The sequence below is a fragment of the Penicillium subrubescens genome (assembly GCF_028828155.1).
Source record: "Penicillium subrubescens strain IBT 31985 chromosome Unknown utg000007l_segment0_segment0, whole genome shotgun sequence".
In the NCBI taxonomy this organism is placed as follows: Eukaryota; Fungi; Ascomycota; class Eurotiomycetes; order Eurotiales; family Aspergillaceae; genus Penicillium; species Penicillium subrubescens.
The window spans coordinates 2,852,591-2,879,536 of NW_026643157.1; the positions used below are offsets into that span (position 1 = coordinate 2,852,591).

At 49.0% G+C, this 26,946-nt stretch overlaps 9 protein-coding genes across 9 annotated transcripts; 5 read left to right on the plus strand and 4 right to left on the minus strand.

Moving 5' to 3' along the window:
- Positions 1-1,114: 1,114 nt before the first annotated feature.
- On the minus strand, positions 1,115-1,536 carry N7473_010794 (uncharacterized protein; the record flags this gene model as incomplete). Its single annotated transcript, XM_057156733.1, has 2 exons — positions 1,115-1,304; positions 1,412-1,536. 2 exons carry the CDS (start codon positions 1,534-1,536, stop codon positions 1,115-1,117), a joined length of 315 nt encoding a protein of 104 aa, XP_057005388.1.
- A 4,319-nt stretch (positions 1,537-5,855) lies between these two features.
- N7473_010795 (RNA-binding protein LSM5) lies at positions 5,856-6,761 on the minus strand. Its single transcript, XM_057156734.1, has 6 exons — positions 6,642-6,761; positions 6,533-6,589; positions 6,438-6,476; positions 6,350-6,377; positions 6,135-6,198; positions 5,856-6,082 (listed from the first exon to the last, which is right to left on the minus strand). Exons 1-6 carry the CDS (start codon positions 6,664-6,666, stop codon positions 6,047-6,049), a joined length of 249 nt encoding a protein of 82 aa, XP_057005389.1. The 5' UTR covers positions 6,667-6,761; the 3' UTR covers positions 5,856-6,046.
- A 266-nt stretch (positions 6,762-7,027) lies between these two features.
- On the plus strand, positions 7,028-10,619 carry N7473_010796 (3'-5' exonuclease; the record flags this gene model as incomplete). Its single annotated transcript, XM_057156735.1, has 3 exons — positions 7,028-7,149; positions 7,205-10,344; positions 10,417-10,619. The coding sequence occupies 3 exons, from the start codon at positions 7,028-7,030 to the stop codon at positions 10,617-10,619; spliced, it is 3,465 nt and encodes a 1,154-aa protein (XP_057005390.1).
- Positions 10,620-11,573: 954 nt separating this feature from the next.
- N7473_010797 (glycoside hydrolase family 43 protein) lies at positions 11,574-12,953 on the plus strand (the record flags this gene model as incomplete). Its single annotated transcript, XM_057156736.1, has 1 exon — positions 11,574-12,953. The coding sequence occupies one exon, from the start codon at positions 11,574-11,576 to the stop codon at positions 12,951-12,953; it is 1,380 nt and encodes a 459-aa protein (XP_057005391.1).
- Positions 12,954-14,639: 1,686 nt separating this feature from the next.
- Positions 14,640-16,508, plus strand: N7473_010798 (fungal specific transcription factor domain-containing protein; the record flags this gene model as incomplete). The annotated part of the gene is made up of 3 exons (XM_057156737.1): positions 14,640-14,927; positions 14,980-15,383; positions 15,434-16,508. 3 exons carry the CDS (start codon positions 14,640-14,642, stop codon positions 16,506-16,508), a joined length of 1,767 nt encoding a protein of 588 aa, XP_057005392.1.
- A 237-nt stretch (positions 16,509-16,745) lies between these two features.
- On the minus strand, positions 16,746-17,178 carry N7473_010799 (uncharacterized protein; the record flags this gene model as incomplete). Its single annotated transcript, XM_057156738.1, has 3 exons — positions 16,746-16,840; positions 16,919-16,975; positions 17,037-17,178. The coding sequence occupies 3 exons, from the start codon at positions 17,176-17,178 to the stop codon at positions 16,746-16,748; spliced, it is 294 nt and encodes a 97-aa protein (XP_057005393.1).
- A 2,334-nt stretch (positions 17,179-19,512) lies between these two features.
- Positions 19,513-20,585, plus strand: N7473_010800 (uncharacterized protein; the record flags this gene model as incomplete). The annotated part of the gene is made up of 2 exons (XM_057156739.1): positions 19,513-19,811; positions 19,877-20,585. 2 exons carry the CDS (start codon positions 19,513-19,515, stop codon positions 20,583-20,585), a joined length of 1,008 nt encoding a protein of 335 aa, XP_057005394.1.
- Positions 20,586-21,035: 450 nt separating this feature from the next.
- On the minus strand, positions 21,036-22,175 carry pex10 (ubiquitin-protein ligase peroxin 10; the record flags this gene model as incomplete). The annotated part of the gene is made up of 1 exon (XM_057156740.1): positions 21,036-22,175. The coding sequence occupies one exon, from the start codon at positions 22,173-22,175 to the stop codon at positions 21,036-21,038; it is 1,140 nt and encodes a 379-aa protein (XP_057005395.1).
- Positions 22,176-23,121: 946 nt separating this feature from the next.
- Positions 23,122-25,466, plus strand: N7473_010802 (EXS domain-containing protein). Its single transcript, XM_057156741.1, has 5 exons — positions 23,122-23,396; positions 23,473-23,522; positions 23,603-24,279; positions 24,338-24,654; positions 24,774-25,466. The coding sequence occupies exons 1-5, from the start codon at positions 23,312-23,314 to the stop codon at positions 24,845-24,847; spliced, it is 1,203 nt and encodes a 400-aa protein (XP_057005396.1). The 5' UTR covers positions 23,122-23,311; the 3' UTR covers positions 24,848-25,466.
- Positions 25,467-26,946: the final 1,480 nt, after the last annotated feature.

The following is a 26,946-nucleotide window of genomic DNA, read 5'->3' on the forward strand; positions in this document are numbered from 1 at the left end:
ATGGACCAGGGCCGTGAATATCCATTAGGTGATTGTCACAGTCAATGATAATCTTAAGTTGTCATAATGAGGAGGAATAACATAAATTCTGATAATTTAATTTAAATAAATCATTATTATTATCCTTATTATCATGTACAGGCCCTTCATGGCCGGGGGTTGAACCAACTTCGACTGGGTTTCACTAGGTTAACTTGAACATGGAGGACCAATAAAGACGACCGCAGAGGCGCATTGAACCGGGTGCGCTTAGACCACTTGGGATGGGGGCCTCTTTTGAGTCGCTGGCGGATTTTGACTTTTTGACTTTGGGCGCCATTTGACTTTGGATTATGGCCGATCGAGTTAGGCAGGTCGATTTACTCGAGTGAGTCTAGTTGGGCGGGGTGGAGAGAAGAGGTACCGGTTTGCCTCTAACTTAATTCTCTTAGTGTTCCCTTTTGTCTTCCATCGCCTGATAGGACTAACTTAGTCTAATGCAAGTCTTGGGTATGTGGCTGTTTGGCTGAGGAGAGTATGTTCCCCCGACGGTTGTTACCCCAGTCTTTCGGGAGGCAAATTAGCGTGCGTTCTTTTTTGTTTTCTTTTTCACTCGTTTTCTTCGTCTTTTGCAAGGGGGAGAAGTTACCGAGAACCGAGCCCCTAGGCGTTTAGTGGGATAGACCCGATTCTGATTCATCATTATTATTCGACTGTTGCACCAGAGATCATCGGCTGTTGTGTAGGCTGCAAACGGTCTTACCACCCAATGCTGATATTAATATTCGCTATCAGTAGCGTACGTAGCCCCATAGCTTGAGAAATAGCACCAAGACTCTTGGTATGGCCCCCATTGCTGTGGTCATACGTGAGGGTCGTCCCACCGAGCTGTAGGTTGCCCCATCGCTGTTGATAACGATGCTGATAATGTTCCGGATGGTGAGAATTATGGGGCACGGGGAGATAAGGCGGATAAGAGCAAACGCTGACTACAGAGTTCCACATGCACCTGTACTCGGCATCAACCAGTAACTATAGAGTACAGATTCCTTCTGGAACTTGATCAACTGCTCTATCTGATAGTACTACCACTTGTCCCCCTGCCTTTTAGCAGGAGATGGACTCGAATTGTGTTTCACCCTCCTCGGTGGGGAACTTCACGAGCCACGCCACGCAAGTCATCTCGTGAGCCTGTCAGAGCGGGACGATCCCATCCTGCTTGTTCATCCGACCGACTTGGCTTCTCTTCGATCAGGTTGTTCCTTGCTGCTGATTTCCTTCTGCTGACCATCTTGCCCAAGGGCCAAGGCATCGCCCAGCCTTGCCTATCGTGTGGCGACCTTGCATCAACGGCCATCCCGAACACACAAAAGCACGAGTCAAGAAGCACAAGAGGAAAAGCCAAGCTTCGGGGACCACCAGCACCACTCACCAGCGCGGCGACTTGCCCATCTCAAGCCCGCGGTAGCCAACAGAAACCACGGCAGCAGCATGCCCCACTATCCCCATCCGTCCGCTCTCCGCATTCCCACGCGATAGCGCGTGGCCAATCAGCATCTTCCAAGAACATCTTTCGAGATAAGAAGCCATTCGGGGGCGAAAAAGAGAACCCATGCGACCACCCTTGGGTGCTCTCATCTTTGTCCCCCAACTCGTGATGGAGGGTATACAAAGTGATCGACTTGAACCCTGCCAGTGATACTTTGTACTAACCCCTATCCGAAACTCTCCAGGACGCCTCCCTGGCTATGGGCTATGGGCTTGCGCCAGCAAACAAGGATCTGTGTGGCTTACCCGGGCCATGAGGGACGGGATGGCTCAATCACCCATTCGCCCCCGGTCCCCCTTAGTCCCCGGGTTCCCTTTTTCCTCCAAGTTCTAACCCCCCTTGCCTATGGGAAAACTTCCCGACGGGGTCCGTGGCAGGCGCGCTTGAGCCGAAACGGCCAGATGTCTTTACTAGTTCAAGTCAACTCCCTCATCAATTCATTACCGATTGGCGTGGATAAATGTTACCCTGGAAGCCCCGGGATCAAGCGACAACTTTGAACTTACAGTGCTCACGAACCTGGGGACAGACTCTAGACTCCACTGAAGCTAGCTGCGCAAAACATCATGTCATTGCTCACGAACACTCCAACACGCCCACGGCGATTATGATCGAAAAAGGGTGGCTTGGCCCGTGGGCGTGAACCTGTAAGCGCCCGTTGTCTTCCTTTCGACCTCGGGTTCACCGTGCGGCCGTGGCCATGCTCATCGGACTGGAACTAGATTGGGGAAATATGGAACCCTTGGTACCCTTGGCTTTTTCCCCAGCCCCGAGGCAATTTCTACGCGAATGGAACCATAAATCCTTCCCATCGACATCCGACGACGACCACCCCCTTGACTTCCGGCAGAGAGACCCTGATTCGCCTAGCCGTTCGGGTGGCTCGTGGCGGTCTGCCACGATATGCATGGAAGCACGGGAGAAAAACTCTCAGGCTGACCAGTGATAGCGTGGCCCTCGTCAGGATTCAGTTGAAAGGTTCAAAGTTCGCCCCTCCTTTTGTCCACCCCTGCGGTACATATGTGGTGCCAAGCTCAATGCATCACGCGCTGTAATATGCAGAGTCCGTGATTATCATCCTCGATCGTGTTAACGCGCCACGTTCGAGACGCAGGTCGTGTAGAGAAATAGCTTGGTCACATTCGCTGGTTGGAGGGTAACGCCGTGTCTCTGCGGAAAGGCCCTCGCATCTCGCTGCCAAGTAGATTGGTCGTATCGCGATGACAGGACCTGGCTTCTGGCGGAGAGTTTGGGCGTTGTGATCCCAAACCCAAACACCTGGTCGCCGATCGTAAGACCCTTCGAACCCTTCTCGAATTCTGGGGGCGGTTCTATTCAACGGGTCTACCAGAGATGGACTTGGCCTCCAGACTTACAACATACTCAGTCTGTAGGTGTAGATACATGGAAGTCTTGAATAACAACAGTGCTGTTCGAGGCCATTCAAACATCAACAAATCGATCGGGAAAATCCCACTTCAATTCGATAGTAGCCAAGAAAACTCCCCAATCTAGAACATCTTGAAACCGTAACCCAAGACTTATAGTCCCATACACTCGGAACATTGATATCCACCTCCTACTTCCAAAAAGAGAAATATGCTACCACGCAAGAACAGAACACTAGCAGTCTAGCAGGGCGGCAGCGGGGGCGCAGCAGGGGCCTTGCCCTTGTCTACTCTTGTCTCACAGTACTGGCTGCTGTCCATACTTGCCTTTGTGATCCCCGGTTTTCTTCTAGGCCGCCACACTTGCTTGATGGCGCTCATCTCGGCTTGTGAATGGCTGTGTGCGGCTGACCCCCTAGAAAGCCACGGTAGCATCGGACCAGGGTTGGCGTGTCTGTGATTCCGAGGCTGAGCATTGCCCTTTCTGAAGCGAATAGGGAATGTCTGTTGCTTGCGAGCTTGGCTCTGTTGTTCGTTCTTTGGTTTGGGAGGCTACAGGATCAGGGATGAGAATGGATATGGAAATGGAAATGGCCCTTAATTTTCTGAAAACAGGCACGCTCGTGATAATTGAGGTTTAACACTATAGTTATTGTTTTTTAACATTTCCGTAATCTTCAGTTTACTAATGTCCTAAGAAGGGATAAGGTAACTAGTCAGTCTATTAGAAGTGATACGCCTCGTTGTGGCGACGCAATTCAATCCAGCCGAGGCCGAAGGCCGACCGTAGCGCCCAAACTCCCACATAACTCAATCCTCCACTCCTCCAACATCAACTTTAACTTCAACATCACCAACCCGCCTCAGCCGACCCCAAAAAATCGCGCAAGACTCATCTTCACCTCTTCCCCCCCTCTATCACTGATTCACTACATCCCAGCTGGGTCTACTTAGAGTTGTCCCACCAGCCCACGGGGGTGATCCAGTTTCCCCATGTTAAATGCGGGGGACACGAAAGCTGTTAGGTAACAGTTTCCACAATGCACCCACGGGCGCCGAGTCTGAGTCTGGGGTAAGAGCTAGCAACCCGCGCTACGGGCTGAGCTCAATTGTAGCAAATGACGGTGATTCATTGATATTTCATGATTTCAGATATTGTTGTCTAACCGTGGCGGGATGATTGGTTGGTCTGGATTTGGGGGTTGGATGTGCTTGTTACGGCGGGTCTTCGGGGATTTGGTGGATTTCCGATGTCCGCGTACATAGTACAAGCACAGGTTAGTTTATGAGTGGACTAACATGAGTTAGCTCCTATTGTATACGCGGCATCCTTTGACTTCCCCATGGGGAGGATGCCATATCCATCGCAAGAAAGTTCTACCCCGACTTCCGTATAGATGGAATCTGCCCCGGCCTGGCGAAGGTTCGGGAGGCTTGGATACCCGCATGCGATCTTCCCTGAACGGCGATGGACTACCTATCTCCAAGCCACCTTAGCTTTGACTATGTATTCTAGTATGAGTAGTCTGTTAGATTGAAGTCCCGAGTCGACGATCGCGGGCACTTGTGTGGGAAGCATATCTACCCGCAAGCGTCATGACTTCATTCTGGACTATAGCGGCAGAGCGTATTAAGTGGATGCTATTCTTCAATTACACTTCTACATTTGCATCGCCGGACATTATTAGTCCTACCTACATACATACTGCAGTAGTACATACGTACCCACATACCATAACCAGCACAGTACGGGGATCAACATCTCCATATCCATCTCCATCCACAAGCGTACAGTATCCGCATTCTTTACTCCGCAAATTACCCCAGAAACCCACACCCTAGGTACATCCAATGCCCCATTTCCCCGGTATATTCCCATAATTTCATACCCACATCCCCTCATTCGACGGTTTAATTGTGGGAACAACCAGCAATCACCCCACAAAGGTCGTCCTTCATGCGCCCCAAAATACCCGGTTTCAGACCGTCGATGGCGAATTACGAATCTCTACACCGGCTATAGCCGGTGCTAAGCTGTTTGGTAACTTGGTTAGTGGTAGCGCGGCTCGGCGAGAGTTTGTTTATTTTAGCTCGGAGGTCGGGGTGGCGGCTTATCTTTGCGTTTGGGGTTAAGGCTGGTTGTTGTTCCCTCTGTGTCCTGGGGCTGGGGGTGATTGGAGGAGGTTGGGTGTGCCTGCATAGAGGTGTGGTCTAGAAGCATTGGCGAACTTTGATGCAGGCGGATTTGTTGGCGGTCGAGTGTCCGCTTATGAGGGATTTGAGGTAGGGATGTTGATTGAGTAATTGAGTTGGATTGGGGCTTGAAGGATTTGTAACTATGACATGGATGGTGATGGGATTTGTCATTGCGTGCTGTAGCGAATGTTGGGGGTGTTGGTTACTTTTCCCTTATGAGGGATATTGAGATGGAGATGGAGATTGGGTAATTGAGTTGGAAAATGCCCGCGCCACGGGCTTCGTATCGCATAGTGCTAGAATTTGTCATTGTATGGTTTTAGCTGGAAGGCGCGGGGTAGGGAATGCTGTCGCAGTCTTCGGGGTATGAATGGTTCCTCTGATTTCTCTGCTGAGTATGTTCCTCTTAAAATTCTCACTGTGATCTTGATGCTTCGGTCGACGTTGAAGGAACTCTCAGCGGCACACGTAGAGTGAATTTACTCAAGTATTCGAGTTGATACCTATCCTTAACGGTATTGAAGTTTGTGCTGTCAGCATACACAGCAAGAGTAAAATGAAATCGGCATTTGAGAAATGATATTCCTGGCAGATTCTCTGAGGGTTGATGAGATTAGGGTCTTTTGTGAGTGTTAACTAGCATGAGAAGCCCCCTGCAACGTTCGTGTTTTGATCAACTGGAGGTTGAGATTAAAATCATAGGAATATACAGCTAGCCCGAGATCGCTGAAGCTAGTATTCGAGCCTGATATCCCCAATATATTGAAGATTCTGCCTTTTCCATACACGGCAAGGGTGCAGCGGAGTTGGAATTTGGAATGATATGACTAGTATCAATGGGATTGATTCATTCTATAAAAGGAGTTTTCATGTCGTCGCATTCGGTATCATTAACGCAAAGGTTTCTTTTCATCATTTTTCCTCTGGGCCAAGCTTATGCGCTGCCAGGGCCCTCTCCGCCAGGGATCAACTGTATAAAGTCGTTAGAGACCCGGCCGAAACAAAGCAGAGGAGAGACTTACCATGCAAATGTTGTTGCCGTTGAGCAGGAGCTTGGGAAGCTTGATCTGGGCACCGGAGTAGTCGCTGAAAGCAGGTTAGTCTCTGCCGGAGAGTCGTAGGATTGTTGAATATCAAAAACGCCATCATGAAGATAGAGGTCGTGGCTGTCAAGACATGAGGTTCCTGACAGCCATGACTCTCTCCCAGGAAGGTGAGGCGTAATGATGACACTCACAATTCGGTGACGTCCTCCAAGACCATGTCTAAGTCCATAGTCAGCAAATTGTAACATACCAATGCCCGAAGAAAGAAGGGGTACTTACTGACGTAGTCGTCGAAGCCAAGCAGGGTTCCGGAGAACTCTGTAGTTCACATTAGTACACCGAAAATCATCCACTCCACGAAAATTCAGACTCACCCTTGTCGCCCTTCATGACAACCCAGATCCGGGAGCCAACGCACTTGTCGATAAGCTCTATCGAACGGTTAGCGGGGTCACACGGTGGGCGGGACATTCGCGGACACACCAAGGGGAAGAAGTTGAGAGGCCATCGTGTCTTGTATGTCGGGGAGCTAGAAACTTTAGAAAATATTTCTAGCGGTGTTTCGTGCGTCGCGAAGGAGATTTAGGACGAGCAGGACGCGATATACAAAGCAGAGCTGCGATCTCTGGCCTTCAGGAACCTGGTTTTCTCCGGGCCGATGAGCTAGTCCCAATTAGGTAAAGTGCGGCGACCCCAGACAACGGGTGAACGAGTATCCCACCTACAATCGACCGTTGTACATAGCTCCCTGTTCTCACTGGGCTTTTCGTTCTTTGCTTGAAGTTGGTTGAGGAGCTTGAGGAGCGTCGCATTTTTTCAGTCGCCACACTGGCCATATTTTGGGCAGCGCACTATGCGCACTACACAGCATGCGAAGATGGGCGATACTTTCAGCAGGTCTGAGGTACCCGTCCTTGGTCTCGACGGCCCATGGCAACTTGTTTGGGCATGGCAATAGCAAACTGGGGCTCCGATGGCTCTCATATCACAGGTAAGCTTATAATCTCTGCGCAATACAGTTCCAATGCCTAACTGTTGACCCGTAGTGACCCCAGCCCCTCCACCTCCCGCTCGTCCCGCTCGCTTTATCAACCCAGAGTCACTCGGAACCGATGCTACCGTTTTCACCGTTCGCGAATCATGAAATGGGAGCCCAGACGAGCCTTCTCTGGCTCACCGCGTGCGCAAATCATCATAATCGACGACGAAGAGGAGGTAGAAGCACCTTCCCCACCCCAAATTCACCAACCAAGTCTGAATAGACCCCGGGCTGCACTTCGAAATATGAACGACTTGATCCGGACACGTGAACTCAGAGCAAAACAACGAGCCAGTCAACCTCTTGACCGCAAAAAGATCCATGAGATTGAAAAGAAGGCTCGTGTGCTGAACGATGTCTACCCATTGGGTGATGAGTTTCTACAACTGAAGTACGCTCACGTTGAGCATTGCCTCTCTCAATCTGCCAAGGCTATCGCAGAGACGCGACTCCAGTACTACACCCTCCTTTCCTCATACGTTTCATATTTGGAAGATCGCCTGGGGCAGATGCAACAGCGCTGTCGGTATCTGGAGCACGAGTATTGCAAGATCGCGTTCCGACAGATTGGACATCTGAAGCAAGAACTGTCCATTTCGGATAGAGATATCCTTAAATTGAAGATCGAAGTATTTTCCCAATCTTTACACATCTCGGAGCAACTCATCAAGAATCTGCGTGCCCATCTCGACAAGGAGTATTTGCAAGCTCGGAACTCTGCCAGGACGCGAATCGATCAGATCCTTGCCCATGCAGAGATCGTAGCCAATCAATACAGTGAATTACAGACCAAGTCTACAACCGTGTCTAATGGGCTTGGCACGATTATGGCGCTCTTGCAAACACTTGTGTCTCTGGATTCGCGGAAAGAGTCCCCTTACAAACCCTTTCTAGATGCGACCGATTCAATTGCCAATATTTTTTCTAGAGTGTCACACCTGCACCGTTGGAGATGGCGCCTGTCGAGAAGACATGAGAATCCGCTCGGTGGGGCATTTTTGCTCGAATTTTCAAACCGTGTTGGGTCTGACACACCATCATCAGGAGCAATGTTGCCATCCAAGGCCCTATCAGCCCTCATGTTTGATGATAGAGCTCACCGGGAGACCAGAGCCCTCATGGAAAAGGGAGGGCGCCGGGTTGCTGATCTCCTACGCAGACCATATTTGCAGAAGTGGAAAGGGCCGAAGCCAAGCCAGTCCACTGAAATCAACCGGTACTGGCGACAGCTCGACATGCTTGCGCCCTTTGATATACAAAGAATGTACCACGCACGACTCTCGAAAGATCTTATGTATTTGACGTCGACATTCCACGGAGCGTTCGGACCCATGTGGGAAAGTCTTGACGATCCAACTCGTAAAGCTCATCAGACTCGATTGAACGACTGGCATAAGATCTACAAAAAACAGCAAAAAGACTTCCTAACAGAACTAGAATTGTACAGGTACATCGACTGGTATCGACTCGGAGTTGAGGAAAGGTTGGCGAAGCTGGGTGTGCCGAATCTGATTCAAGCTCAAGGGCTGTTCGTCCCGAGCGAGCCTTTGAGCCAAGATATCCGGCGCTTTCACCGGTGGATTGACAAGATGGCAGATCTCAGTTTCCAGGGTTGGGTATCAGAGACTGCCTTCCGATTACTCAAAGAGCCCAAGGGCCCGGAGAAATGGTTACAATTGACGAAGAAGTTCCATGAACACACAGCCGGAAGAAAATCTCAGATCCTGGATTTGGGCACAGTGAGGGTCCGTCGGAGGGGTGTCTCGCAGAAGAGAGCCAAACTTTCACGCCTTTCGAAATCCAAGAAGAATGTGCGACACAAACCTGCACGGAGAGTGCGCTCCAAGCCTGCTGCTGGTCGGCCGTCCACGAAAGAGATCCCCAAACTTCGCGAGAAGCCCAAAAGCGAGCGCCCTTCCAAGTCTTTGAGCGCGAAATCGGATGAGAAGAATACTCAAGCTCCACAGCCTAAACCGCAAAAGAACGCCAGTTCTTGGAAACGAAGGGCCGCTCGGAGCAGGCTAGGACCCACTGCCGTTTGGGATTTTCTGGGTCCAGCAAAAGAGTTTCAACCCAAGCCAGCGCCCGTGGATGCAAAGACTCGATTTCGACAGGCAATGTCGATGAAGAGTGAATTCGAATCTCATCGCACACCTGACAAGCCCAAGACGACGAAGAGTGAGGCAACACGACCGCCAACAATAAAGTCTGTTTTTGCACCGGGTTGGAAGGATAAGCTTATGAAAATTGAGCGGCCTCGGGAGTCAGCGAACGTCAAGCGTGATACGTCGGCAAAAAGCGTGCCTCCTCTAGGAGGGAAACAACTCAAGAGCACGAAGCGCAACTTTTGGGATCCAAATCCTGTTGCTAGTCCTAGTAGTATTTTCCAAAGGCCTAAGGGAAGACCCTACAGCACTGGCTCGATCGTGTCCAGCAACCATACTCTTGATTGCAATCACGACACTTTGCCCGGGACGACGCCGCGTTATGCTGTCCGGCCTACGGACACGGATGTCGAGCTCCCCATCTCAGCCGAAGACGCATACCATCTCGAGGTAGACTCTACCTCAAGTGAGGAAGCCCCACTGTTCTGGAGTCACAGCGACCAGCAATCTCCCAGTGGCGAAAGACCAATAGTGCACTACTGTAAATCCCTGGAGAGCACCGAAACAGTCGCACGGCATTTTCTCAATAGCAAAGTTGTCGGATTTGACATGGAGTGGAAAGCCCAGGCGTCTGCCTTGGACAGCATCCAGAATAATCTGTCTTTGATTCAGATTGCAAACGAAGAGCGCATTGCCCTCTTCCAGATCGCTATGTTCAAGCCTGCTCGTTCGCTAGAGGACTTTGTCGCACCCTCTCTCAAACGCATTATCGAGTCTCCAGATATCACCAAAGTAGGCGTCTCTATCAAAGCGGATTCGACCCGGCTACGCAAGTACCTCGGCGTCGAGGCCAAATCTATCTTCGAGCTGAGCCATCTGTACAAACTGGTGAAATATGGACAGACACAGCCGAAACTTGTCAACAAGAGGACTGTGAACCTGAGTGAGCAAGTCGAGGAGCATTTGGGCTTACCGCTTGAGAAGAGCGAGGATGTACGGTGTGGTGATTGGGCGCGATCGTTGAACTACCGCCAGGTCCAATGTGAGTTTCTTTGGTTTTTTTTTGGCAAAGCGCGAAGTATCAATCACTCGTTGAACTAACAGTATTTGATAGATGCCGCCACGGATCCATATGCCTGCGTCTGTCTGTTCAACGTCATGGAGCAGAAGAGGCAAGCCATGAACCCTGTCCCACCTCGGCCCGCACACGCGGAACTCAACTTGCCGATTATCTGTCCGACTGGAGAAGCTGTGAATGTTGAGGATAGGGATGTTGGCCCTGGTTTAGTCGATGGCGCTGTGATTGACCGCTCATGACCGGATCCCTCTCGGTTTATTTTTCTCTGTTGTATGTGCATGGCTTTGATACCAATACATAGACAGCGGCTTTTTCACACTATTTATTGTCGTGTTCCTTGCCTTGCATTTCTATGCGTTTGTTGGTTACCTAGCTGGCGATTTATTTGTTCGATATCCAGATCTGTTTGTTTTGATCTCAAGGAGAATCTCAATCTCTTGGTACCTTTACCTCTTTGTCCGCGGCGTTATCCGTGCGTAGAAGTCGATATAGCCGCTCTATTAAAGAGGAGCGACTTTGCAATAACGTGGATGAGTTTACGTTGGGTAAAGCACCAATACCCCGCTTTCTACTCCGTACTGGTGGTGATTGAGCCGGGAGTCGTACCTAGCTTTCATAGGGGGATTTAACATTTCCCCGGATTCCCACCCGTTTCAATAAATTGACTATTCAATTGGATTTCCTCTTCGATCTTCCTGACTATGCTCAGCGTCAGTCACGTGGGACATGACCGATTCCCCGTGAGTGCTCATTCGATACTCGAAGATCCTCCAGCGTCGCTCAGTGTCCGATCAACAAGCGCCCAGGGGTCATCTATGTAGTCGGTTGATGGCTCTAGTCCTGCCCTCAATTTCTAGAGTCATCTACCACGGATGGATTAGCCTAAATAGATAGGTACGCCTTTTCTACCACCCTTTCGGGGGTGGGGTCCCCGCATCCATGTCTCCTTTAAGGCATTCGGCCCTAGTCTGGAGTCAAGCTTTCGAGCCGGTTAAATTCTTCTCTACACGTCCGGCTAATGTGATGATCTGTAGTATTTAAGCCCCCTTAAAATCTCATGGATATCAATTCAATTTTTGAAAACCTAACCTTGCCAATAATTCGTTTGCACAACGCGACAGGTACATGATCTTCTAAGAGACTTGGAAATCTAGCAAGGGAGCGCCTTGAAATCCACCCACCCATTCGCCGAGATGAGAGCCTGTGCTCTATTGTTCCGGTCCCTGCTATGCCTATCCGCGTTGCTGGGCGGCAGCGAGCTGGCTAGTGCTGATAACCCCATCATACAGACCATATATACAGCAGATCCAGCACCGGTCGTGCATGATGGGCGCCTTTACTGCTTTACCGATCACGATTTGCCAAACTCGACATTCTTCAATATGACGGACTGGCGGCTTTTTTCCACTACGGATATGGTCAATTGGTTGGATCACGGCACAGTCATGAGCCTAAAGACTTTCAGCTGGGCTAGTGGTGCAAGTGCCTGGGCCGGCCAAGTCATCTCTCGCAATGGCAAATTCTACTACTACGCACCGATGACCCATGGCGCAACTGGGGCTATGGCTATTGGTGTTGGTATAAGCAATACAATTACCGGTCCATATGTGGATGCGCTTGGTCACCCTTTCCTCGAAAATAACGAGTTTGACCCAACTGTCTTTATTGACGATGACGGCCAGGCATACTTATATTGGGGTAACCCAGACCTATGGTATGTCAGGCTGAACGAGGATATGATCTCATATAAGGGCACTCCTGCACAGATCAACCTTACGGTTGCTGGTTTTGGGGCCCGTGAAGGCAATGAAAATCGCACAACTTCGTTTGAGGAGGGCCCATGGGTCTATAAGCGAAATGGCATCTACTATATCGTCTACGCCGCAGACTGCTGCGCTGAGGATATTCGCTACACAATGGGTACGGGTCCCCTCGGACCTTGGAGTTATCAGGGCGTTCTCATGCCGACCCAAGGCTCGAGCTTTACAAATCATCCCGGGGTCATTGATTATAAGGGCCATTCATATTTCTTTTACCATAACGGCGCTCTACCAGGAGGTGGTGGCTTCGAACGATCTGTGGCCGTTGAGCCCTTTACCTATAACCCTGATGGTACGATTCCCCAGATGAATATGACGAAGAAGGGTGCTCCACGAATTGACACCTTGGACCCATACCGACGCCAGGAGGCAGAGTTGATCGCTTGGGAAGTTGGCGTTTCAACCGAGGTCTGCAGTGAAGGCGGTCTTAATGTCTGCAATATCAACAATGGCGATTACATCAAAGTCGAAGGCGTCGACTTTGGTGGTGGGAAGGGCGCCAAGTCTGTTGAATTTCGAGTCGCCTCAGCTGCAAGCGGCGGCACAATCGAGATGCACCTCGACAGTACGGACGGCACTCTTCTTGGCGCTTGTACTATCCCGAGTACTGGAGGATGGCAAACGTGGACCACAGTGTCCTGTGCTGTCAGTAGCGCAAAGGGAATTCAGGATCTGTACTTCGTCTATACCGGCGCTGGCACTGGGGATCTGTTCAATGTCAACTGGTGGCGGTTCAGCAAGGGCAACCATTAAAACTCTAGACCAACCTCTACCTGAGCAGAAGGAAATTGGCCAAATGATATACTTGCCCAGAATCAGTTGGGTGCTGTCAACAGTTAAATTGTCCCACGGTCAAATTATCATTTCCTTTTCCCTCTCAACTTCTTCCTAGTACTATCCACTACCACGATGCCTAAGGTATCTAGAGAAGTTGAGGCCAGCCCTCGAATCAAGCCTGCTACAGTCGTGGCAAGCCAAAAGGACGCGTTCATGATCGCCAATTTATTCAGCGCGCCCTGGGCCAAAAAAAAGACGTGCTGGATAAAGCCCAGGAGCAAGCACTTATTACCGGGGCAATCATTCTTGGAAATGAAATTCTACTGCAAGAGTTATCGCTAAAGAGTCGTAGACTTCCGTAAAGCCAAACTTGGACTAAGACCTCGACCCGAAACCTGACGCAACCCGTAGTGGAATCTCCTGGTTAAACGCGGGCAATCTGCACGGGGAATGGTGGGTTATGAGACATAAAATTGATGGTCGATAGAGACGAGCGAAGATTGACAGACAGAGAATCGCAGCCGCTAGCTACGTTCGAACGGGCTATCACTTTTAATATCATAGGTCCATCTATTATAGGTGTTTACTCCGGAGCGATGCACAAAGTCGACTTGTTTACTTATTACATCCTCTCCGCAAGAAGTACTTAGTATATATCTCTGGTTGACTCTCAACTGATCCGAAGGTCTTCTTTAGGTATGGGCCGAGCGTCGACTGATTGCTCAATAGATGCCTTGGATAAATCTTGAGTGATCCATCAGTGATGGATCAGTGAGTGCTCATTAGACGACCTCACTGATAATCATGTGATAGCACTGACCTGACTGAAATCTATTCACTGTGAGTTTGACTCAAATCGCCCTCATTAAAGCGGCGGCAGCTAAGATAGGGAAGCCCCACCCGGCAGAGGAAAAATAGTACGTATAGTGGCCTAGGTAGTCTGAACGGCGACACTATAAGCGTATCTCCTAATCCTGACCCGCCGATATCTCTACTTTGTGCCTCGAATAATTCTTCACAGGAAATTACAATGGTAGACGAGAATCGGGTTGCGGGCACACTAGCCGAACGAAAGTAATTTAGGTAATTCATTTACCTGACCTGTCGAGAACCCCACTCCTCGAATATCCCCTTTGCCAACGTTCCATCAATCACGCTTCGGATTTGGAAAACCCGTGGTATCATTCTACTAGGCTTGAGTCGGTCTAAAAAGGTCGTTGCCTGATTGTTACTTGAGTCTCTCCAATCATGCCGCAGCATTTTCGTGAGACTCAAAGGGCTCCTCGGTCGTGCATACCGTGTGCTCGAAGAAAAGTTAAATGTTCCAAAACTATACCCTGCGAGCAATGTATTCAACGGGCAGATGTCGCTGCCTGCACGCGAGAGGTTGTGAAAGTCGGGGGAAAAGTAACAGTGTGAGTGCCCTGCCCCTGAAACAAGGATAGTATCGCTAAAGACACGATGAAAAGTGCTGTCGACAACGAAGGTCAAGATAGCAATACGTCGCACTCTTCAAATCTTATAAGAGAGAATACAAGCTTAAGGATTCGCATCAAGCAACTCGAATTAGCACTTGCACGGCCGGAATTATCAAGGCTAGAGAGATGCGTATCAGAGCCTGCTCCTGCATTTCCCGAGAGCCCACAAATTCCAAAAAGGATTATGAGCGACTTCCAGACCCAGACGTTTGGTCTTTTTGCGGAGCCTGCATCGGGGCCTGCTCAAAGCAAACGGTCTCTAGATAGCAGTGTGAAACTGATGCTACCAACTCGACAATGGAGTAAGATTATCGTTGACTTCTCGTTGGTGCAACTGGGCTGGGTTCATTGCGCTGTGGATGAAGCTATATTCATGAAGGAGCACGATGAATTTTGGCAGAGTCTGGTCGAAGATAAACAGGAATGCTTGACAAATCATGGCTGGATTGCAGTATATTTGAGTATACTCGCTGTAAGTTTGCCAAAAAAGGGCTGTATGCGATACGCAAGCTGATGTGTCATAGGTCGGGGCGTACTTTATCAATGAGGCGGAAATACACGATATACAGCTTCTCTACGAAAGCTTCTCTAGTCAACCCCCTCCAGATGTCTTGTTGCGGGGCAAGAGCCCGGCAGGATTGTGTCGTACTTGGTATGAAGCTGCGTTGAGGGAGCTTGATCTCGCCGACTTTACTCGCAAACCCGCCTTATCAACCATTCAGACGGTCGCTATCCTAAATATTGTCCACAAAAATCTGGGCGAATCGAGTCGAGAGTATATCCTCCATGGTATGGCGGTGAATATCGCCAGGCTCATTGGGATTGATCATCTTGGAAAAGAGAAAAGGAGGACAGCGATTAAAGACCCAAACAGGGCCCAAAGAGTAATCCATCGAAGACTCTGGTGGACTTTGGTAATCTGTGACTGGTATACTACTATATATTTTCGTGTCTTTTCGGGGTTCTAATGCTTGGTAGGATGACGATCGGGTCGCGTCCAATATCAATCCATCCCGGTTCATTCACGACCATGCTAGAGACCGAGGATGAAACTAGCGATTCTCCCTCACCATTCGAGTACCACAAAGTCATGGCCCGAATTGCAGCCATGATCCGCAGCCAAGTCACTTCAGTCAGAGGTTGGAGTCCAGCGATACTGCAAGCATCCTTTGAGGACCTCGACCGCGTCCTTGACTCTTTTCCAATACATCTTCGGTGCCACGAATCTGCAAATAACTTCAACCATGATCTTCATGACGACAATAACGAGCCGTATTGGAACACACTTCAACGGAATCTAGCCCTCAACTGTGTTGACTCCTGGCGGATAAGTCTCTATGTTGCCAAGATACCTCAAATGCTAGATACCCTCGAACCAACCAAGCATGCGGATTTCTCCAATGGCGTCCCAGTTGCGAGGCGAATTCTGAACAGGATATACAATAACCCAAATCTGCGCCTTCTCAAGTTTTGGGCCGCTAACTCGGCTATTATTTCAGCGGGGATCTTCCTCGCTCTCGATATTATTTGCTTTCAACAATATCGGCCAGCAACTGAGGTAGCGAGAGAGAAGGAAATGGTTGCATTAAGTTTCAAAATGCTTGAACAATCGTCGGCGGAGACACGTCACGGTGGACTGCTAGTCCTGAGGCGACTATCACATCTATATGAAATCGTGCTTCCGGCCCTGTTCCGCAAAATTGATAGGAACGCACTAGCAAGAATACTCAAACTCGTGGCTGTTCCCAGATTATGGGATTCCCTTCCAGATTCAGATGCGACTATGCGATTTGTCTTCCAGGACTCACAGTCCACTAGCGAGGGGGACATTAGCGCTCATCGCGTTTACTCTCAGTCCCTCACATCTCCTTCTACACCTTATCCGATTCAACATGAGATATATGGTGCCGTTCCGCAAGGAGAGACACTTGATGTTTGGGACCCTTTCCCGATGTTAGGAGAAGAGGAAATGATACCTTATTTGGGTCAGTTCTTTCCGGCCGCGGATTTGATCGATGCATTATCCGATCATCGAGGCGAACTTCTTGGGTGATGTTCCAGGGAATATACCTAGGTTTTCCCTACAGAAGACATTCCTGAGGCTGATCATTAATTCAAAGACGCTACCTTTGTTCTAGGAGATCAGTTGCTTATTATACTGCTTATATCCTGTATTGAATTTGAAGACCAGAGGGTCTATATTTGCAAAAGAGGACTAGAGAAAATTCACCTTGCAACAGGGGCATGGCAATGATATTTCCAATTCCCATGAATAATGTCGGGTAGGTCATCAGGTCAAGGTTCGAGAGTCACCCTCGTAGTAAGCCGAGATGACGGTGAGAATGGGGCCCATGCCTGAGGTCAATAGGACACTGAATATGGCAACTGCAAATTGTCAGGATCAAATTTGCTGAGATCATTCCGGACAATCCCGGCCTGGCTTCCACAGGGAATAAGACTTACAAAATCCAAGAGTGATATTGATCAATAATTTCTGAGCAACGGGGAGATTAAGTGGATCTAGCAATATTCGAATCAAAATCAGAAAAACACTCATGAACATGTATCCGTGAGCCCTTACCCCGTGGGTCAGGAGAAGGAGTAGGAATCAAGATGATCTCTCCGTCTTCGAGTAGAGTGACTGTTCCGGTGGGATTGTGATGCTCCGCCTTCGAAGCAGTAACTTCATCGTGAATCGTCTGAGTTGGTTCCTTGTTATCCATGGCTGATGTAAGATGAAGCCACTAGGCTCCCTGGAATGCCACTGTGAGATTCTTTGGCACAGGGAATTGATGTCTCGTTGACCAACTTCCCCGGATCCCCCATGATTTATACTAAAATTTGTCTCGTACTGGATTGTTGTGGGGAAGCCTAGCCGGGGAATGTTGCGGAGAACCTTGTGTCCTTGTCATTCGGGACGTGGAGTGCCTGGCCTCAGATCTGGAGCTGCGCGTGCGTTGTGAAGGAAAATTCCATGGTCAAGAGTCCTATTCGAGGTTTTGTTGAGGTTGTGGCGACGGTAATCCACCTCACCCGAACTGAGCCGAAAACTAAGTTGATGGCATTTCTAGCGACCAACTGCGGTCTATTAGCCCGGAATCTCGCCCGTATAGCACATAGTTCCCCACTGGTTCGTTGTGAATTCATTTAGAAACTATTTATCGCTATCTCAGCCTAGCTTTGAGCTTCAAGTGCTTGGAAATTGCATCCAAGTATGAAAATGAAGAACTAATAATATGCCCGGAGGTACTCAACTGAAGCTGAATCTTGATACGAAGTCCTCAGGGTTCTTGGGTAGTGTTATATGTTTATGATCGGTGCCGTGTCTTTTCAACTCCTTTGCTATCACTAACTGTTTTGCTAAGTTGCAGGGAAATGCTTAGCGTTCGAGAATACGTGTTCGCTTCCTAAGCATAACAAGTTTTATCCAGATGCTTTGGCAATATTTGTTTGCTAAGACTCTAAATCGGAGAGTTGGAGGGTTATCACCGATTTCCAGGTCAAACAATCACTCGGCCCTCCGATGGCCTAGTTGGTATCCACCATAAATTGGTGAACCATTGGTGTGCCCTGGAGGATTGGGCAAACAGAAGAAGAATTGATACTGGGCCAGTGTTGACGCTTCGAGCTCCACAAACGGCCGGGCACACCCCTAGGCGGGGGGAGTTTTTTTTGTTTTCCGCATTTTTGGGCAATATTATTTTTCTGGTAGAAATCTCTCTTATAATAATCTATTTTATTGATTCTTATTCTTTAATAGCATTTAACCGGTGTTAGAGGGTGAAAAAGAGGGTGCTGTATATTAGGTGCGGCACTAGGGTGGGATGGCGATGTTTTTCGGTGTCCTGGGACGGCGATGTAGTAACAAGGGCGAAGTATATAGAGAATAGCAAGGCCGAAGGTTCGATTCATGAAGGCGGGGGATTTATTTCAGGTTGACTCTTGGAGAATGTTTGTGTGTGGTCAGTTGGATATGGCATTTGGCTCTTAATATTCTTATGGTTTCTGATAATTCTGATTCCGTGAAGGGCAGACCTGATCTGCTTAGTATAGTGTCTTTTAGCTAACACGCAAAAGATTAACGTATAAAAATTTGCCATTCAGGCTTTATCTGGCACTATGCTGGGCCCAGGTGTTCAGACTCTCATCAATATGCCCCTAAGTACCCGACAAAGTGAACAGGCCATTAGAAGCAAGACAGCAGTCGTTGTGGAACTTTCTAGTGGTGTATTGTTGACAACCTGACCTACTTCATAGGTATTTGATAGTTTCACATAATACCCCTGTGCATTAAGAGTAGTCAAATGGGGAAATAGCAGTGTTGCATGTACCATAACTGTCCTTCGAAAGTCACGAGGTATTTGTAATCTTCTATTTTAATGTCGCCGACTTCTCAGACTTTAAGTAGCATAAGTCACCCAGTACCCAAAATGAGAGAAATGATATTGGTTATATTCCAACATCTACCGCCATATTAACATAATGTAAGATGCGGTACCTCTCACTTTGGCTCATAATTATTCAAGGCTTTGCCTGAGGTTGGCGTCTTGCCGCGTTGATCGACACGGCACTGTCGAAGGCGCAACTATTGTTTTATCGCGGTTTGAACGGGATCAAGTGAATCCCAAACACCGATTGGCTTTATCAACATTCGAACTAAATCTAGTTGTCTGTTGTAGATTCTATCGGAATGTGGAGATGAAGTTGCTATTCAGGTTCTTGCATTTTTGTACGAAGGGTATCCACTAGTGGCGGCTGAGCTCGCCCGAGCTCGGACGAGTTCGGGTGAGTTTTGGTCACCACACGTCAACTGACCAACGATGGACAACTTCGATTGGAGGGAGATGGGAATTTGGGGTCATCTATGACTGAGGAACTCGGATCTGTGGGGGACCTACCAGGCCAGAGGGTGGAGGTTGAGGTATATCATGGCTGACAGGCCCATTTCTGTTCACCCAGCTTAAAAAGCCTCTGTTGGGTCCCTCGCCATAATTATTGAGGCTGCTTCTGTTTTAGAAAACGCCATTTGATTAAACTTGAGCCTCACAGAACTCAATATGGCCCCCTCCCGCATCGACACTCCCGAGGCTGTTGTGTCTAAGCAGCAGACCCAGTATGGGGACTGGCGTAATGACTTCTTCCGGGACGGATATGTGGTCATCAAGGGTGTTATCCCCAAGGAGCGAGCACAGGGATATCAGAGTGATGCTTTGACTTGGCTAGAGTCTTTTGGTCTCGGATTTGATCGTAACGACAAATCCACATGGAAAAAGGAGAATCTTCCTCAGAGTTGGAAGGGGGGGATGTACCTCCATTTCTCTGCCGCTCATGAGAAGTATATGTGGGATATCAGATGGTAAAGCACAATCTTCCAATCCCCCCTCAACATAAACCAACAGCTAACCTTTCAAAAAATCCTAGTGAACCTGGAGTCATTTCACCCTTTGCCAAGCTATGGGAAACAGAAGAGCTCGTTGTCTCCTTTGACACCGTGAACATCACACTTCCTCAATCCATCGTCGGCGCCTACGACTCCAAACCCTGGCCACACGTCGACCAACAACCCGAACGCGGCGGCCTCCGATGCGTCCAAGGAATCGTCAACCTTTCCAACGCCGGACCCGATGACGGCGGCCTGATCGTCATGAAAGGATCATCGAAGCTCTTCGACGATTTCTTCGCCGAAAACCCAGTTCAAGGTCCTACACCTTGGCGAACAGCCAAACACAAGGACTTCCACCCTTTCCAAGACAAAGACCTGGAGTGGTATAAAGCCCGGGGTTGCGAATTGATCAAAGTCTGTGCCGAGCCGGGCGATTTGATCCTTTGGGATTCGAGGCAGATGCATTGGGCCCAGTTTGGCACTTCGGATCTTATTCGGACGATTGCGTACGTGACTTACACACCTGCGGCGTGGATGTCTGAGGAGGATCGTGCTTTGAAGGTCGATCTTTTTGAGAACTTTGAGACTACGACTCATTGGCCGCATACGAACTTCTTTTCTCATGGTAAGGCCACGAAGACTATTGATGGGGAAGAAGTTCCGGACCCGTTGGAGAGAGATGAGCCGATCACCAAGGCGGAGAGGACTGAGAGGCTCCTCAAGCTGGCTGGTGTGGAGCGTTATTGAAGTATGAAGGAGAATTTCGATGCCACTAGTCGGATAATGAGGGTTGCAGACTTACCTAGCTGATTCAAAAACCTTACTCAAAGAGATTATGTTCGTTGATTACCAAGTTAGAACTTAGTTTGAATATTACTGAGCAGATACAACTGATTTCTTTGTATTCGCACGAGTATTCCTATATCCGTAAAGATGGTATTCGTGTGCAGCCCTAAAAGTTGAGGAGCTATTTTCGGCGTCGTTTCACAGGTATTTTCTACTTGTATAGTCAAGCATTGTAAGTGAATAAGGCTAACAAGCCATAGGTGATAACCATACGTAGAAGTAGATGCATGCCCGAAGGTGTATTCGTCGTAGGAGAAAGTGGGGGTATATATTCATCCAGGTCAAGTATATACATCTAGTACATATGTAAAGTCAAGTATTACAAGTAAAGAAGGCTAACAAGACACAAGACTACCCTCTCAGAGGGAGTACTTTAGACAGTAGCACTTCCTGCCGACAAAGCGGACACTCGGGCTTTTCCCTCACCCAATCCCTTACGCAAACCCAGCAAAAAACATGTCCACAAGTCGTCACACTGGGGTCCTTAAACGCCTCCAAGCATAATGTACATTTCCGCTGCTGACCGTCCGGGATCCACGCCACTGCACCGGGATCTTCGTCAAGGTCGTACCGGGCAGTTGACGCAGGAAGCAGGGGCACGGTAAGGGGGTTCTGGATAGACGGGATGAGCGCCCCAGCTTCCGATCGATTCTCCCCAGTCCCTGAAGACTCTTCTAGATCTTCGTTCATGCTCGCGCCAATCTTGCGTACATGCAGGAATCCCTGCACAGCGATCTGCAACACCATCAACACGCCCAACACCTCGTACCCAATCCGTTGCTCGTTCTCCTCAATCTTCTTCGTGAACACGTATCGTAGACGCCAAATCCGTTTGGAAAGATGGTAATACGAGCCGGTGAAATAAAACGTCGCAATGCTAAGCGCATAGATCGGCGAGACGGATGTAATCGAATCAAGGTGTTCAAGGATATACTGCTGAATCCGCAGTTTCGTAAAGAACGGCTTGGGCTGTTTGCTCACCACGCCGGAAGGAGATTTATTGAAATTGAGCAGGCCAGCCTGCTGCGCAGCCCGGAGTTGTTGCTTAGCAATGCTGCGCTCGAGCTTATTGCGCACGCGCTGTCGGAGCGCGGGTAGCAATCGCTGTAGTGACCAGGGCACTAGTATACTGCTGAGGATGTATCCGACGCGCCGGGTTATAGCGGGCAAGCGGAGGGTGTCATCTTCCAGCTGGACGAGGTCGCAGTATTCTTCGCCGAGGGTGCGGTTGCCGATAGCGGTGGTGAGGGAGAAGTAGAGGAGCTCGGTGAGGTGCTTGATGGCGTCGGAGTGGTTGTGGGCGTAGCGGGCGCCGCGGAGGGCTCGAACTATGGATTGGGCTTGTTGGACTAGCCCGCTGGTGAGGTAGGCATCTTTCTCGTGGGAGCGGATGATGTCTGGGGATGTCGCGAAGGGGTAGAAGTGTGAGGCGGTTGAGCCGACGGGGGCGTCGGGGGTGGCTAGCGACAAATGGGGGTCGTCATCGGCCATGGTGGTAGGTGTATGAGTGATTGGAGCAGGTACGTGAATAATGAAGTGTTGCTAGGATCAAAATTGTGTATGGGGGCAATGGGAAGCATCCCCGGTGCTTTCCCCACGGCGATGAGCGATGCTTCGGCTCATTCCCCGGACTGCCTCGGCTGAGATCAGGTGACCCTGGGACTGAAGGCCGACCCAGAATGATCACATGATATCCAACCGCATCGGGCAGTCCCGATTACATAAGACGAAGAAATTCTAAAAAATATCAAGGCTTACATATTTCATACTCCCCTTAATATTATTGTTTAAGAGAAGACCCTTAACACAGCCGGTGGCTAATCAAGGGTCAATGATTTGATGCTTTGGTGGCTCGGTAGTGGTAACATCTATATAGCCAAGTTTGGTCATGTTTCAATGAAAGCACTGGTGCTGGGCGCTGCGTAAGTGAGTGGGTGCAGGGATCACCATGATGCCATAGTGGATTCCACCAGACGAGTAGAGATTGTTAGAGAACGACCAGCACAGCGCGAACAGCTTGAAAAGCGGCCCCTGGACTGTCGATCGCAAGCAGATCTTCGGGTCGTCTCTTGGGAATTGAAATCGAATCATGTTCGGGGACTGCTAATAATAATAGAACTCTGCAGCTGCCCACTAAACCTATGAGAGTTTAATCTTCCTTCCCAATGCCAGGCTTTCTTTTTCTCTTTCCCCCTGTCACCCAATTAACCCACTTAAACCCATTTAAATCAGTCCGAACGAAGAAACACCATCGGACATGGTGGAGTTCCAGACCTTCAAAGACCACTAAAGACCCCTGGAAAATCCACTGAAATTCCACATCTTATTCTCCACTGCCGACCTGCACCAGCGGACCAGCGCAGGGCGCGTAACTCCTGAGCAAAGACGGTGCTTATTAACGGGGCCTGAAAGCGGCCACTCCCAAAAGTTGCAACTCCATCCAAACGAACTTCGTCCCCATCTTCACGAAAAATCCGGATCCTCACCCCTAGTCATTCTTTTCCTCCCTTTTTCAACTCCCCCACGGGGTCTTCGTGTCTTGCGTCTAGCCTCGTCATCTCGCCCCTCCATTCCACCATCCCTCCCTCCTCCTACTTCCCCTCTCTCCCCGATCAATCCATGGAATAATGGGGCCGGATCAACAGCCGCAAATAGATGGCTTCGGGTTGACCTTCCCCTTCCCTATTCGGGTCGCTGCCCTCTTAGTTGCTGGTACGTGATCGGCTGTCCTCGTTTTTGTCTTGGTCTCTATACAAGCTGGAACAGCAGTGGCTAATCAAAACGACAGGGTTTTGGGGATGGGCGATCAACCTACACTTTCTGGCCAAGGCCAATATTGTACGTCGCGGGGCCCGGAACACCTCAAACCAGCTCGAAATGTCCAATCCCAGGTCTAACAAGCGCTTCTCTTCTTCTAGGATGTCCCTGCACTTATCCGATACCCATCCTCCGCTCAACGGACACACCATGCCTCCGTCTACCGACTAGCCACTATCTTCACCATCCCCCTCACCCTGTGGTTGGTCGTCTTCTGGATCGTCACGCACTGCCAGTTTGAGCTCGTCGGTCGTTTCGACTACATCCCGCAGTCGATCTTTATTATCCTCCTCATGATCCTGATCTGGCCCTTCAACCGGGCTTCCCGGGCAGGCCGTATCCGCCTCCTTCTAACACTGAAACGGGTCGCTATCGGAGGTCTCGCGGAGTCACAGGATGGCAAGTTTGGCGATGTTCTGCTGGCAGATGCCCTGACGAGTTATGCGCGTGTGTTGGCCGATCTCTATATCAGTTTCTGCATGTTCTTCACGGACGGTCTGTCTGCAACATCCAAGCCGAATCGTGCCTGTGGGAAAGACTTTGTTGTGCCGATTATTATCGCCGTGCCGAGCGCGATTCGACTGCGTCAGTGTCTGACGGAATATATGCGCTCGCGCCGGTCGACATCTCGGCGGGAAATCAGCAAGGGAACCCAGCACCTGGCCAACGCCTTGAAGTATTCCACCGCCTTCCCGGTCATCTACCTGAATGCCAAGCTCCGCAACTATAGCCCGCTGGACTTCCACGGATTCAGCGAGGTGACTATTATGCGTCTTTTGTAAGTCAACTGTGTTATTGTACTATAAAATGAAACCTACTTCTAATACACCTCACAGATTCATTTCCGCATTTATCAACTCTAGTTACTCGTTTTGGTGGGATGTCGTGAAGGATTGGGACTTCACACTTTTCTCCCCCAATCGCTCAGACCGTGAACACCCATACGGGCTACGAAGACACCGCAACTTTTCTTCCGACCGGTTGTACCACTACGTCATCATCGCGGATCTTGCGCTCCGATTCTCATGGCTGTGGCGCGTGGTCCCGGGTCTCACATGGCTTTCTGAAACTGAATCTGGCTTGTTCCTGCTCATGTTCCTCGAGGTCGCCCGTCGTTGGATGTGGGTATTTTTCCGGGTCGAAGCTGAATGGAGTAAGTCTCAGCTGTTCCACACCTTCTGCAGCGAGCCGTTTGCCAGGCGGATATCTACTGAACACCACGGTCCCGGTTTCTTTCTCTCATTTGCTGACCACCTCTCTTTTGTGCAACAGTTCGGAACACCCAAGGGCCCGGCCCAGACGATGTTCTGCTTGGCGACTTCAACCACAAATTCGACGCGGATTAAACAGAGACCGCCACGCCATCCCGTGCGACGGGGCAATACATCATTGCTCTCATTTTTCTCTTTTGAAGCGGTTCCGTTCAAACCCATCATTTTGGAACGAGTATGAGACACAGAATTTCAGTTGTCGACTCCTCCACAACACCCTCTCTCTGGAAGCAACACATGCTTCCCACATCATCTACGGACGTTTACCTACGTCAACCCATCCAATACAATTAGAACAGTTATAGACACGAGACCCCGATCTCTCATTTTACTTGGTGTAAGGAAAGTACATATCATTCACTTGTATGCCTCTCTTCGTTTTCTTTCTTTCTGGTTGAACATTCGATCCTCAAGACTCCTTTGACCGGTATTGGAATTCTTCCTTTTACAATTCTTTCCCTGTGTCAGGATCAGCTCGTGGACTTGGCATGCTCGTTTCAGCTGGCTACTTAGTTTCACGTTAAGGTTAATTTGCTGGAAGTGACGGAGGTTCTCATACATGTCTTTAGCGCTTTTTTGTACATTACTTTCTTTTTTTTTAGTTTGATTTGTCAGCTCCTTGCCGTTTATCTTGGTGTTAGCACTAGGAGCTTCGGAATTTCAATGACATGTACAATATGACTCGGAGGACGAACTGGTCTTTACTAAAAAGCACTCGATGTGCTATGCTAGAATGCTTCCATGTATTGCTTATTACGCGCCAGTAGGCCGTCCCCTGACAATGAAAGGCAGGTTTCCATAAGCTGAAGAGCAAGCAGTCTGGATGGAAGAGAAATGAAGTCCGAGGCCGCATGTGTCACTTTGGTTCAATTCTTTTACGTTCACTCCAATCTTAAAGCTATCTACTGTAAGCTTGGCAATATCGCGAATGACTCGCTGGGGGTGATAAGGTGAATATTGTTCCCCTTTCAGCTACATACGGAGATAATTACACGGGTCTTTCTAGCGAAGTATTTGAGGATTTTGTCATTTGAAGAGAAATTCTTTTAGAAACAGTCCTCAATGGATTATTCATGATGTTTTTTGAAACCTCGATAGTGGAAAGCAGTATATTTCACTAAGCTAGACAGGTCCTTCATTATGTGTATCTTTTCCGCCTTGATACCCGATCGATAGCTAAGTTGGTTCCCGCCTTAGCCTTTTTGGGGTAGTGACGTTGATCAGTTTCTTTGGGTTTGTATATTTGATATCACAGCATGAGGAAATAAAACTACGGTCGGTGTAGTCTTCCTAGATCTAGTACTTGGTATGACCGTCCGACCCCCGAACTTTTTATAGACCCTTGTCTGAGGTATCATTAGAACAATTTATTAGCCGGCAATATAACATACTAGGGTATGGGGCAATGATCTATGAACCTGATACACCAAATCAATACCGGGGCAAGCGATGTCACTCTATAGCCTGTCAAAGGACTTTGAGGTGTCGACATGGGCACGGGCGGTGTACTGGGTTTAGATATCATGTTCAAGAGAGAATGGGAGACTCCTATATACTCAGAAAATAGTGCGTGGTTTTAACCAGGGCAGAAGAACTGAAGGCGGGAGAGGAAAAGACAGAAAGTGCCTAGAATGAGTGGCTTTCTAGGCCGGTGGTTCGATCACGTGATTAATCTTGCCCTGAAAAAGTACATGGATCTTTGTGGCGGAGCTTTCAGAAGAGCCTTCGGAAGAAACCCGTTAGGGATTTTTGAGAAATATTGGACGTTAATGATTGTGATCTCGACGGAGGAAACGGCATATGGCTAGATAGTTATCTTCAACTTCCTCCTTCTCTTCTCTATACTTGACAGGTGGGGATTAGCACGATTTCATGACATATCATATCAGAGAAATGAAAGCCATGCACAAACTTTGAATAGTGAGATCTTGAATTGTATAAAGCTCCCTTTGCAAACAAATTATACACGGTGGTTTGCTATTCTTCGGGACCAACAGTAGATGTAAAGAGAATATGATAGGGCCCGCCTACCTATGTAGAGGTACGCAGGAGGGAGTCCACTAACACCTATTCATAGAACCGGGTAATGACCTTCAAAGGATCCCAAGTGAGTTGTTATTTGAACTTCTTTGAATCGTATCCTTAACTTCGGTAGGCGTTGCCAGCAGTCCCTC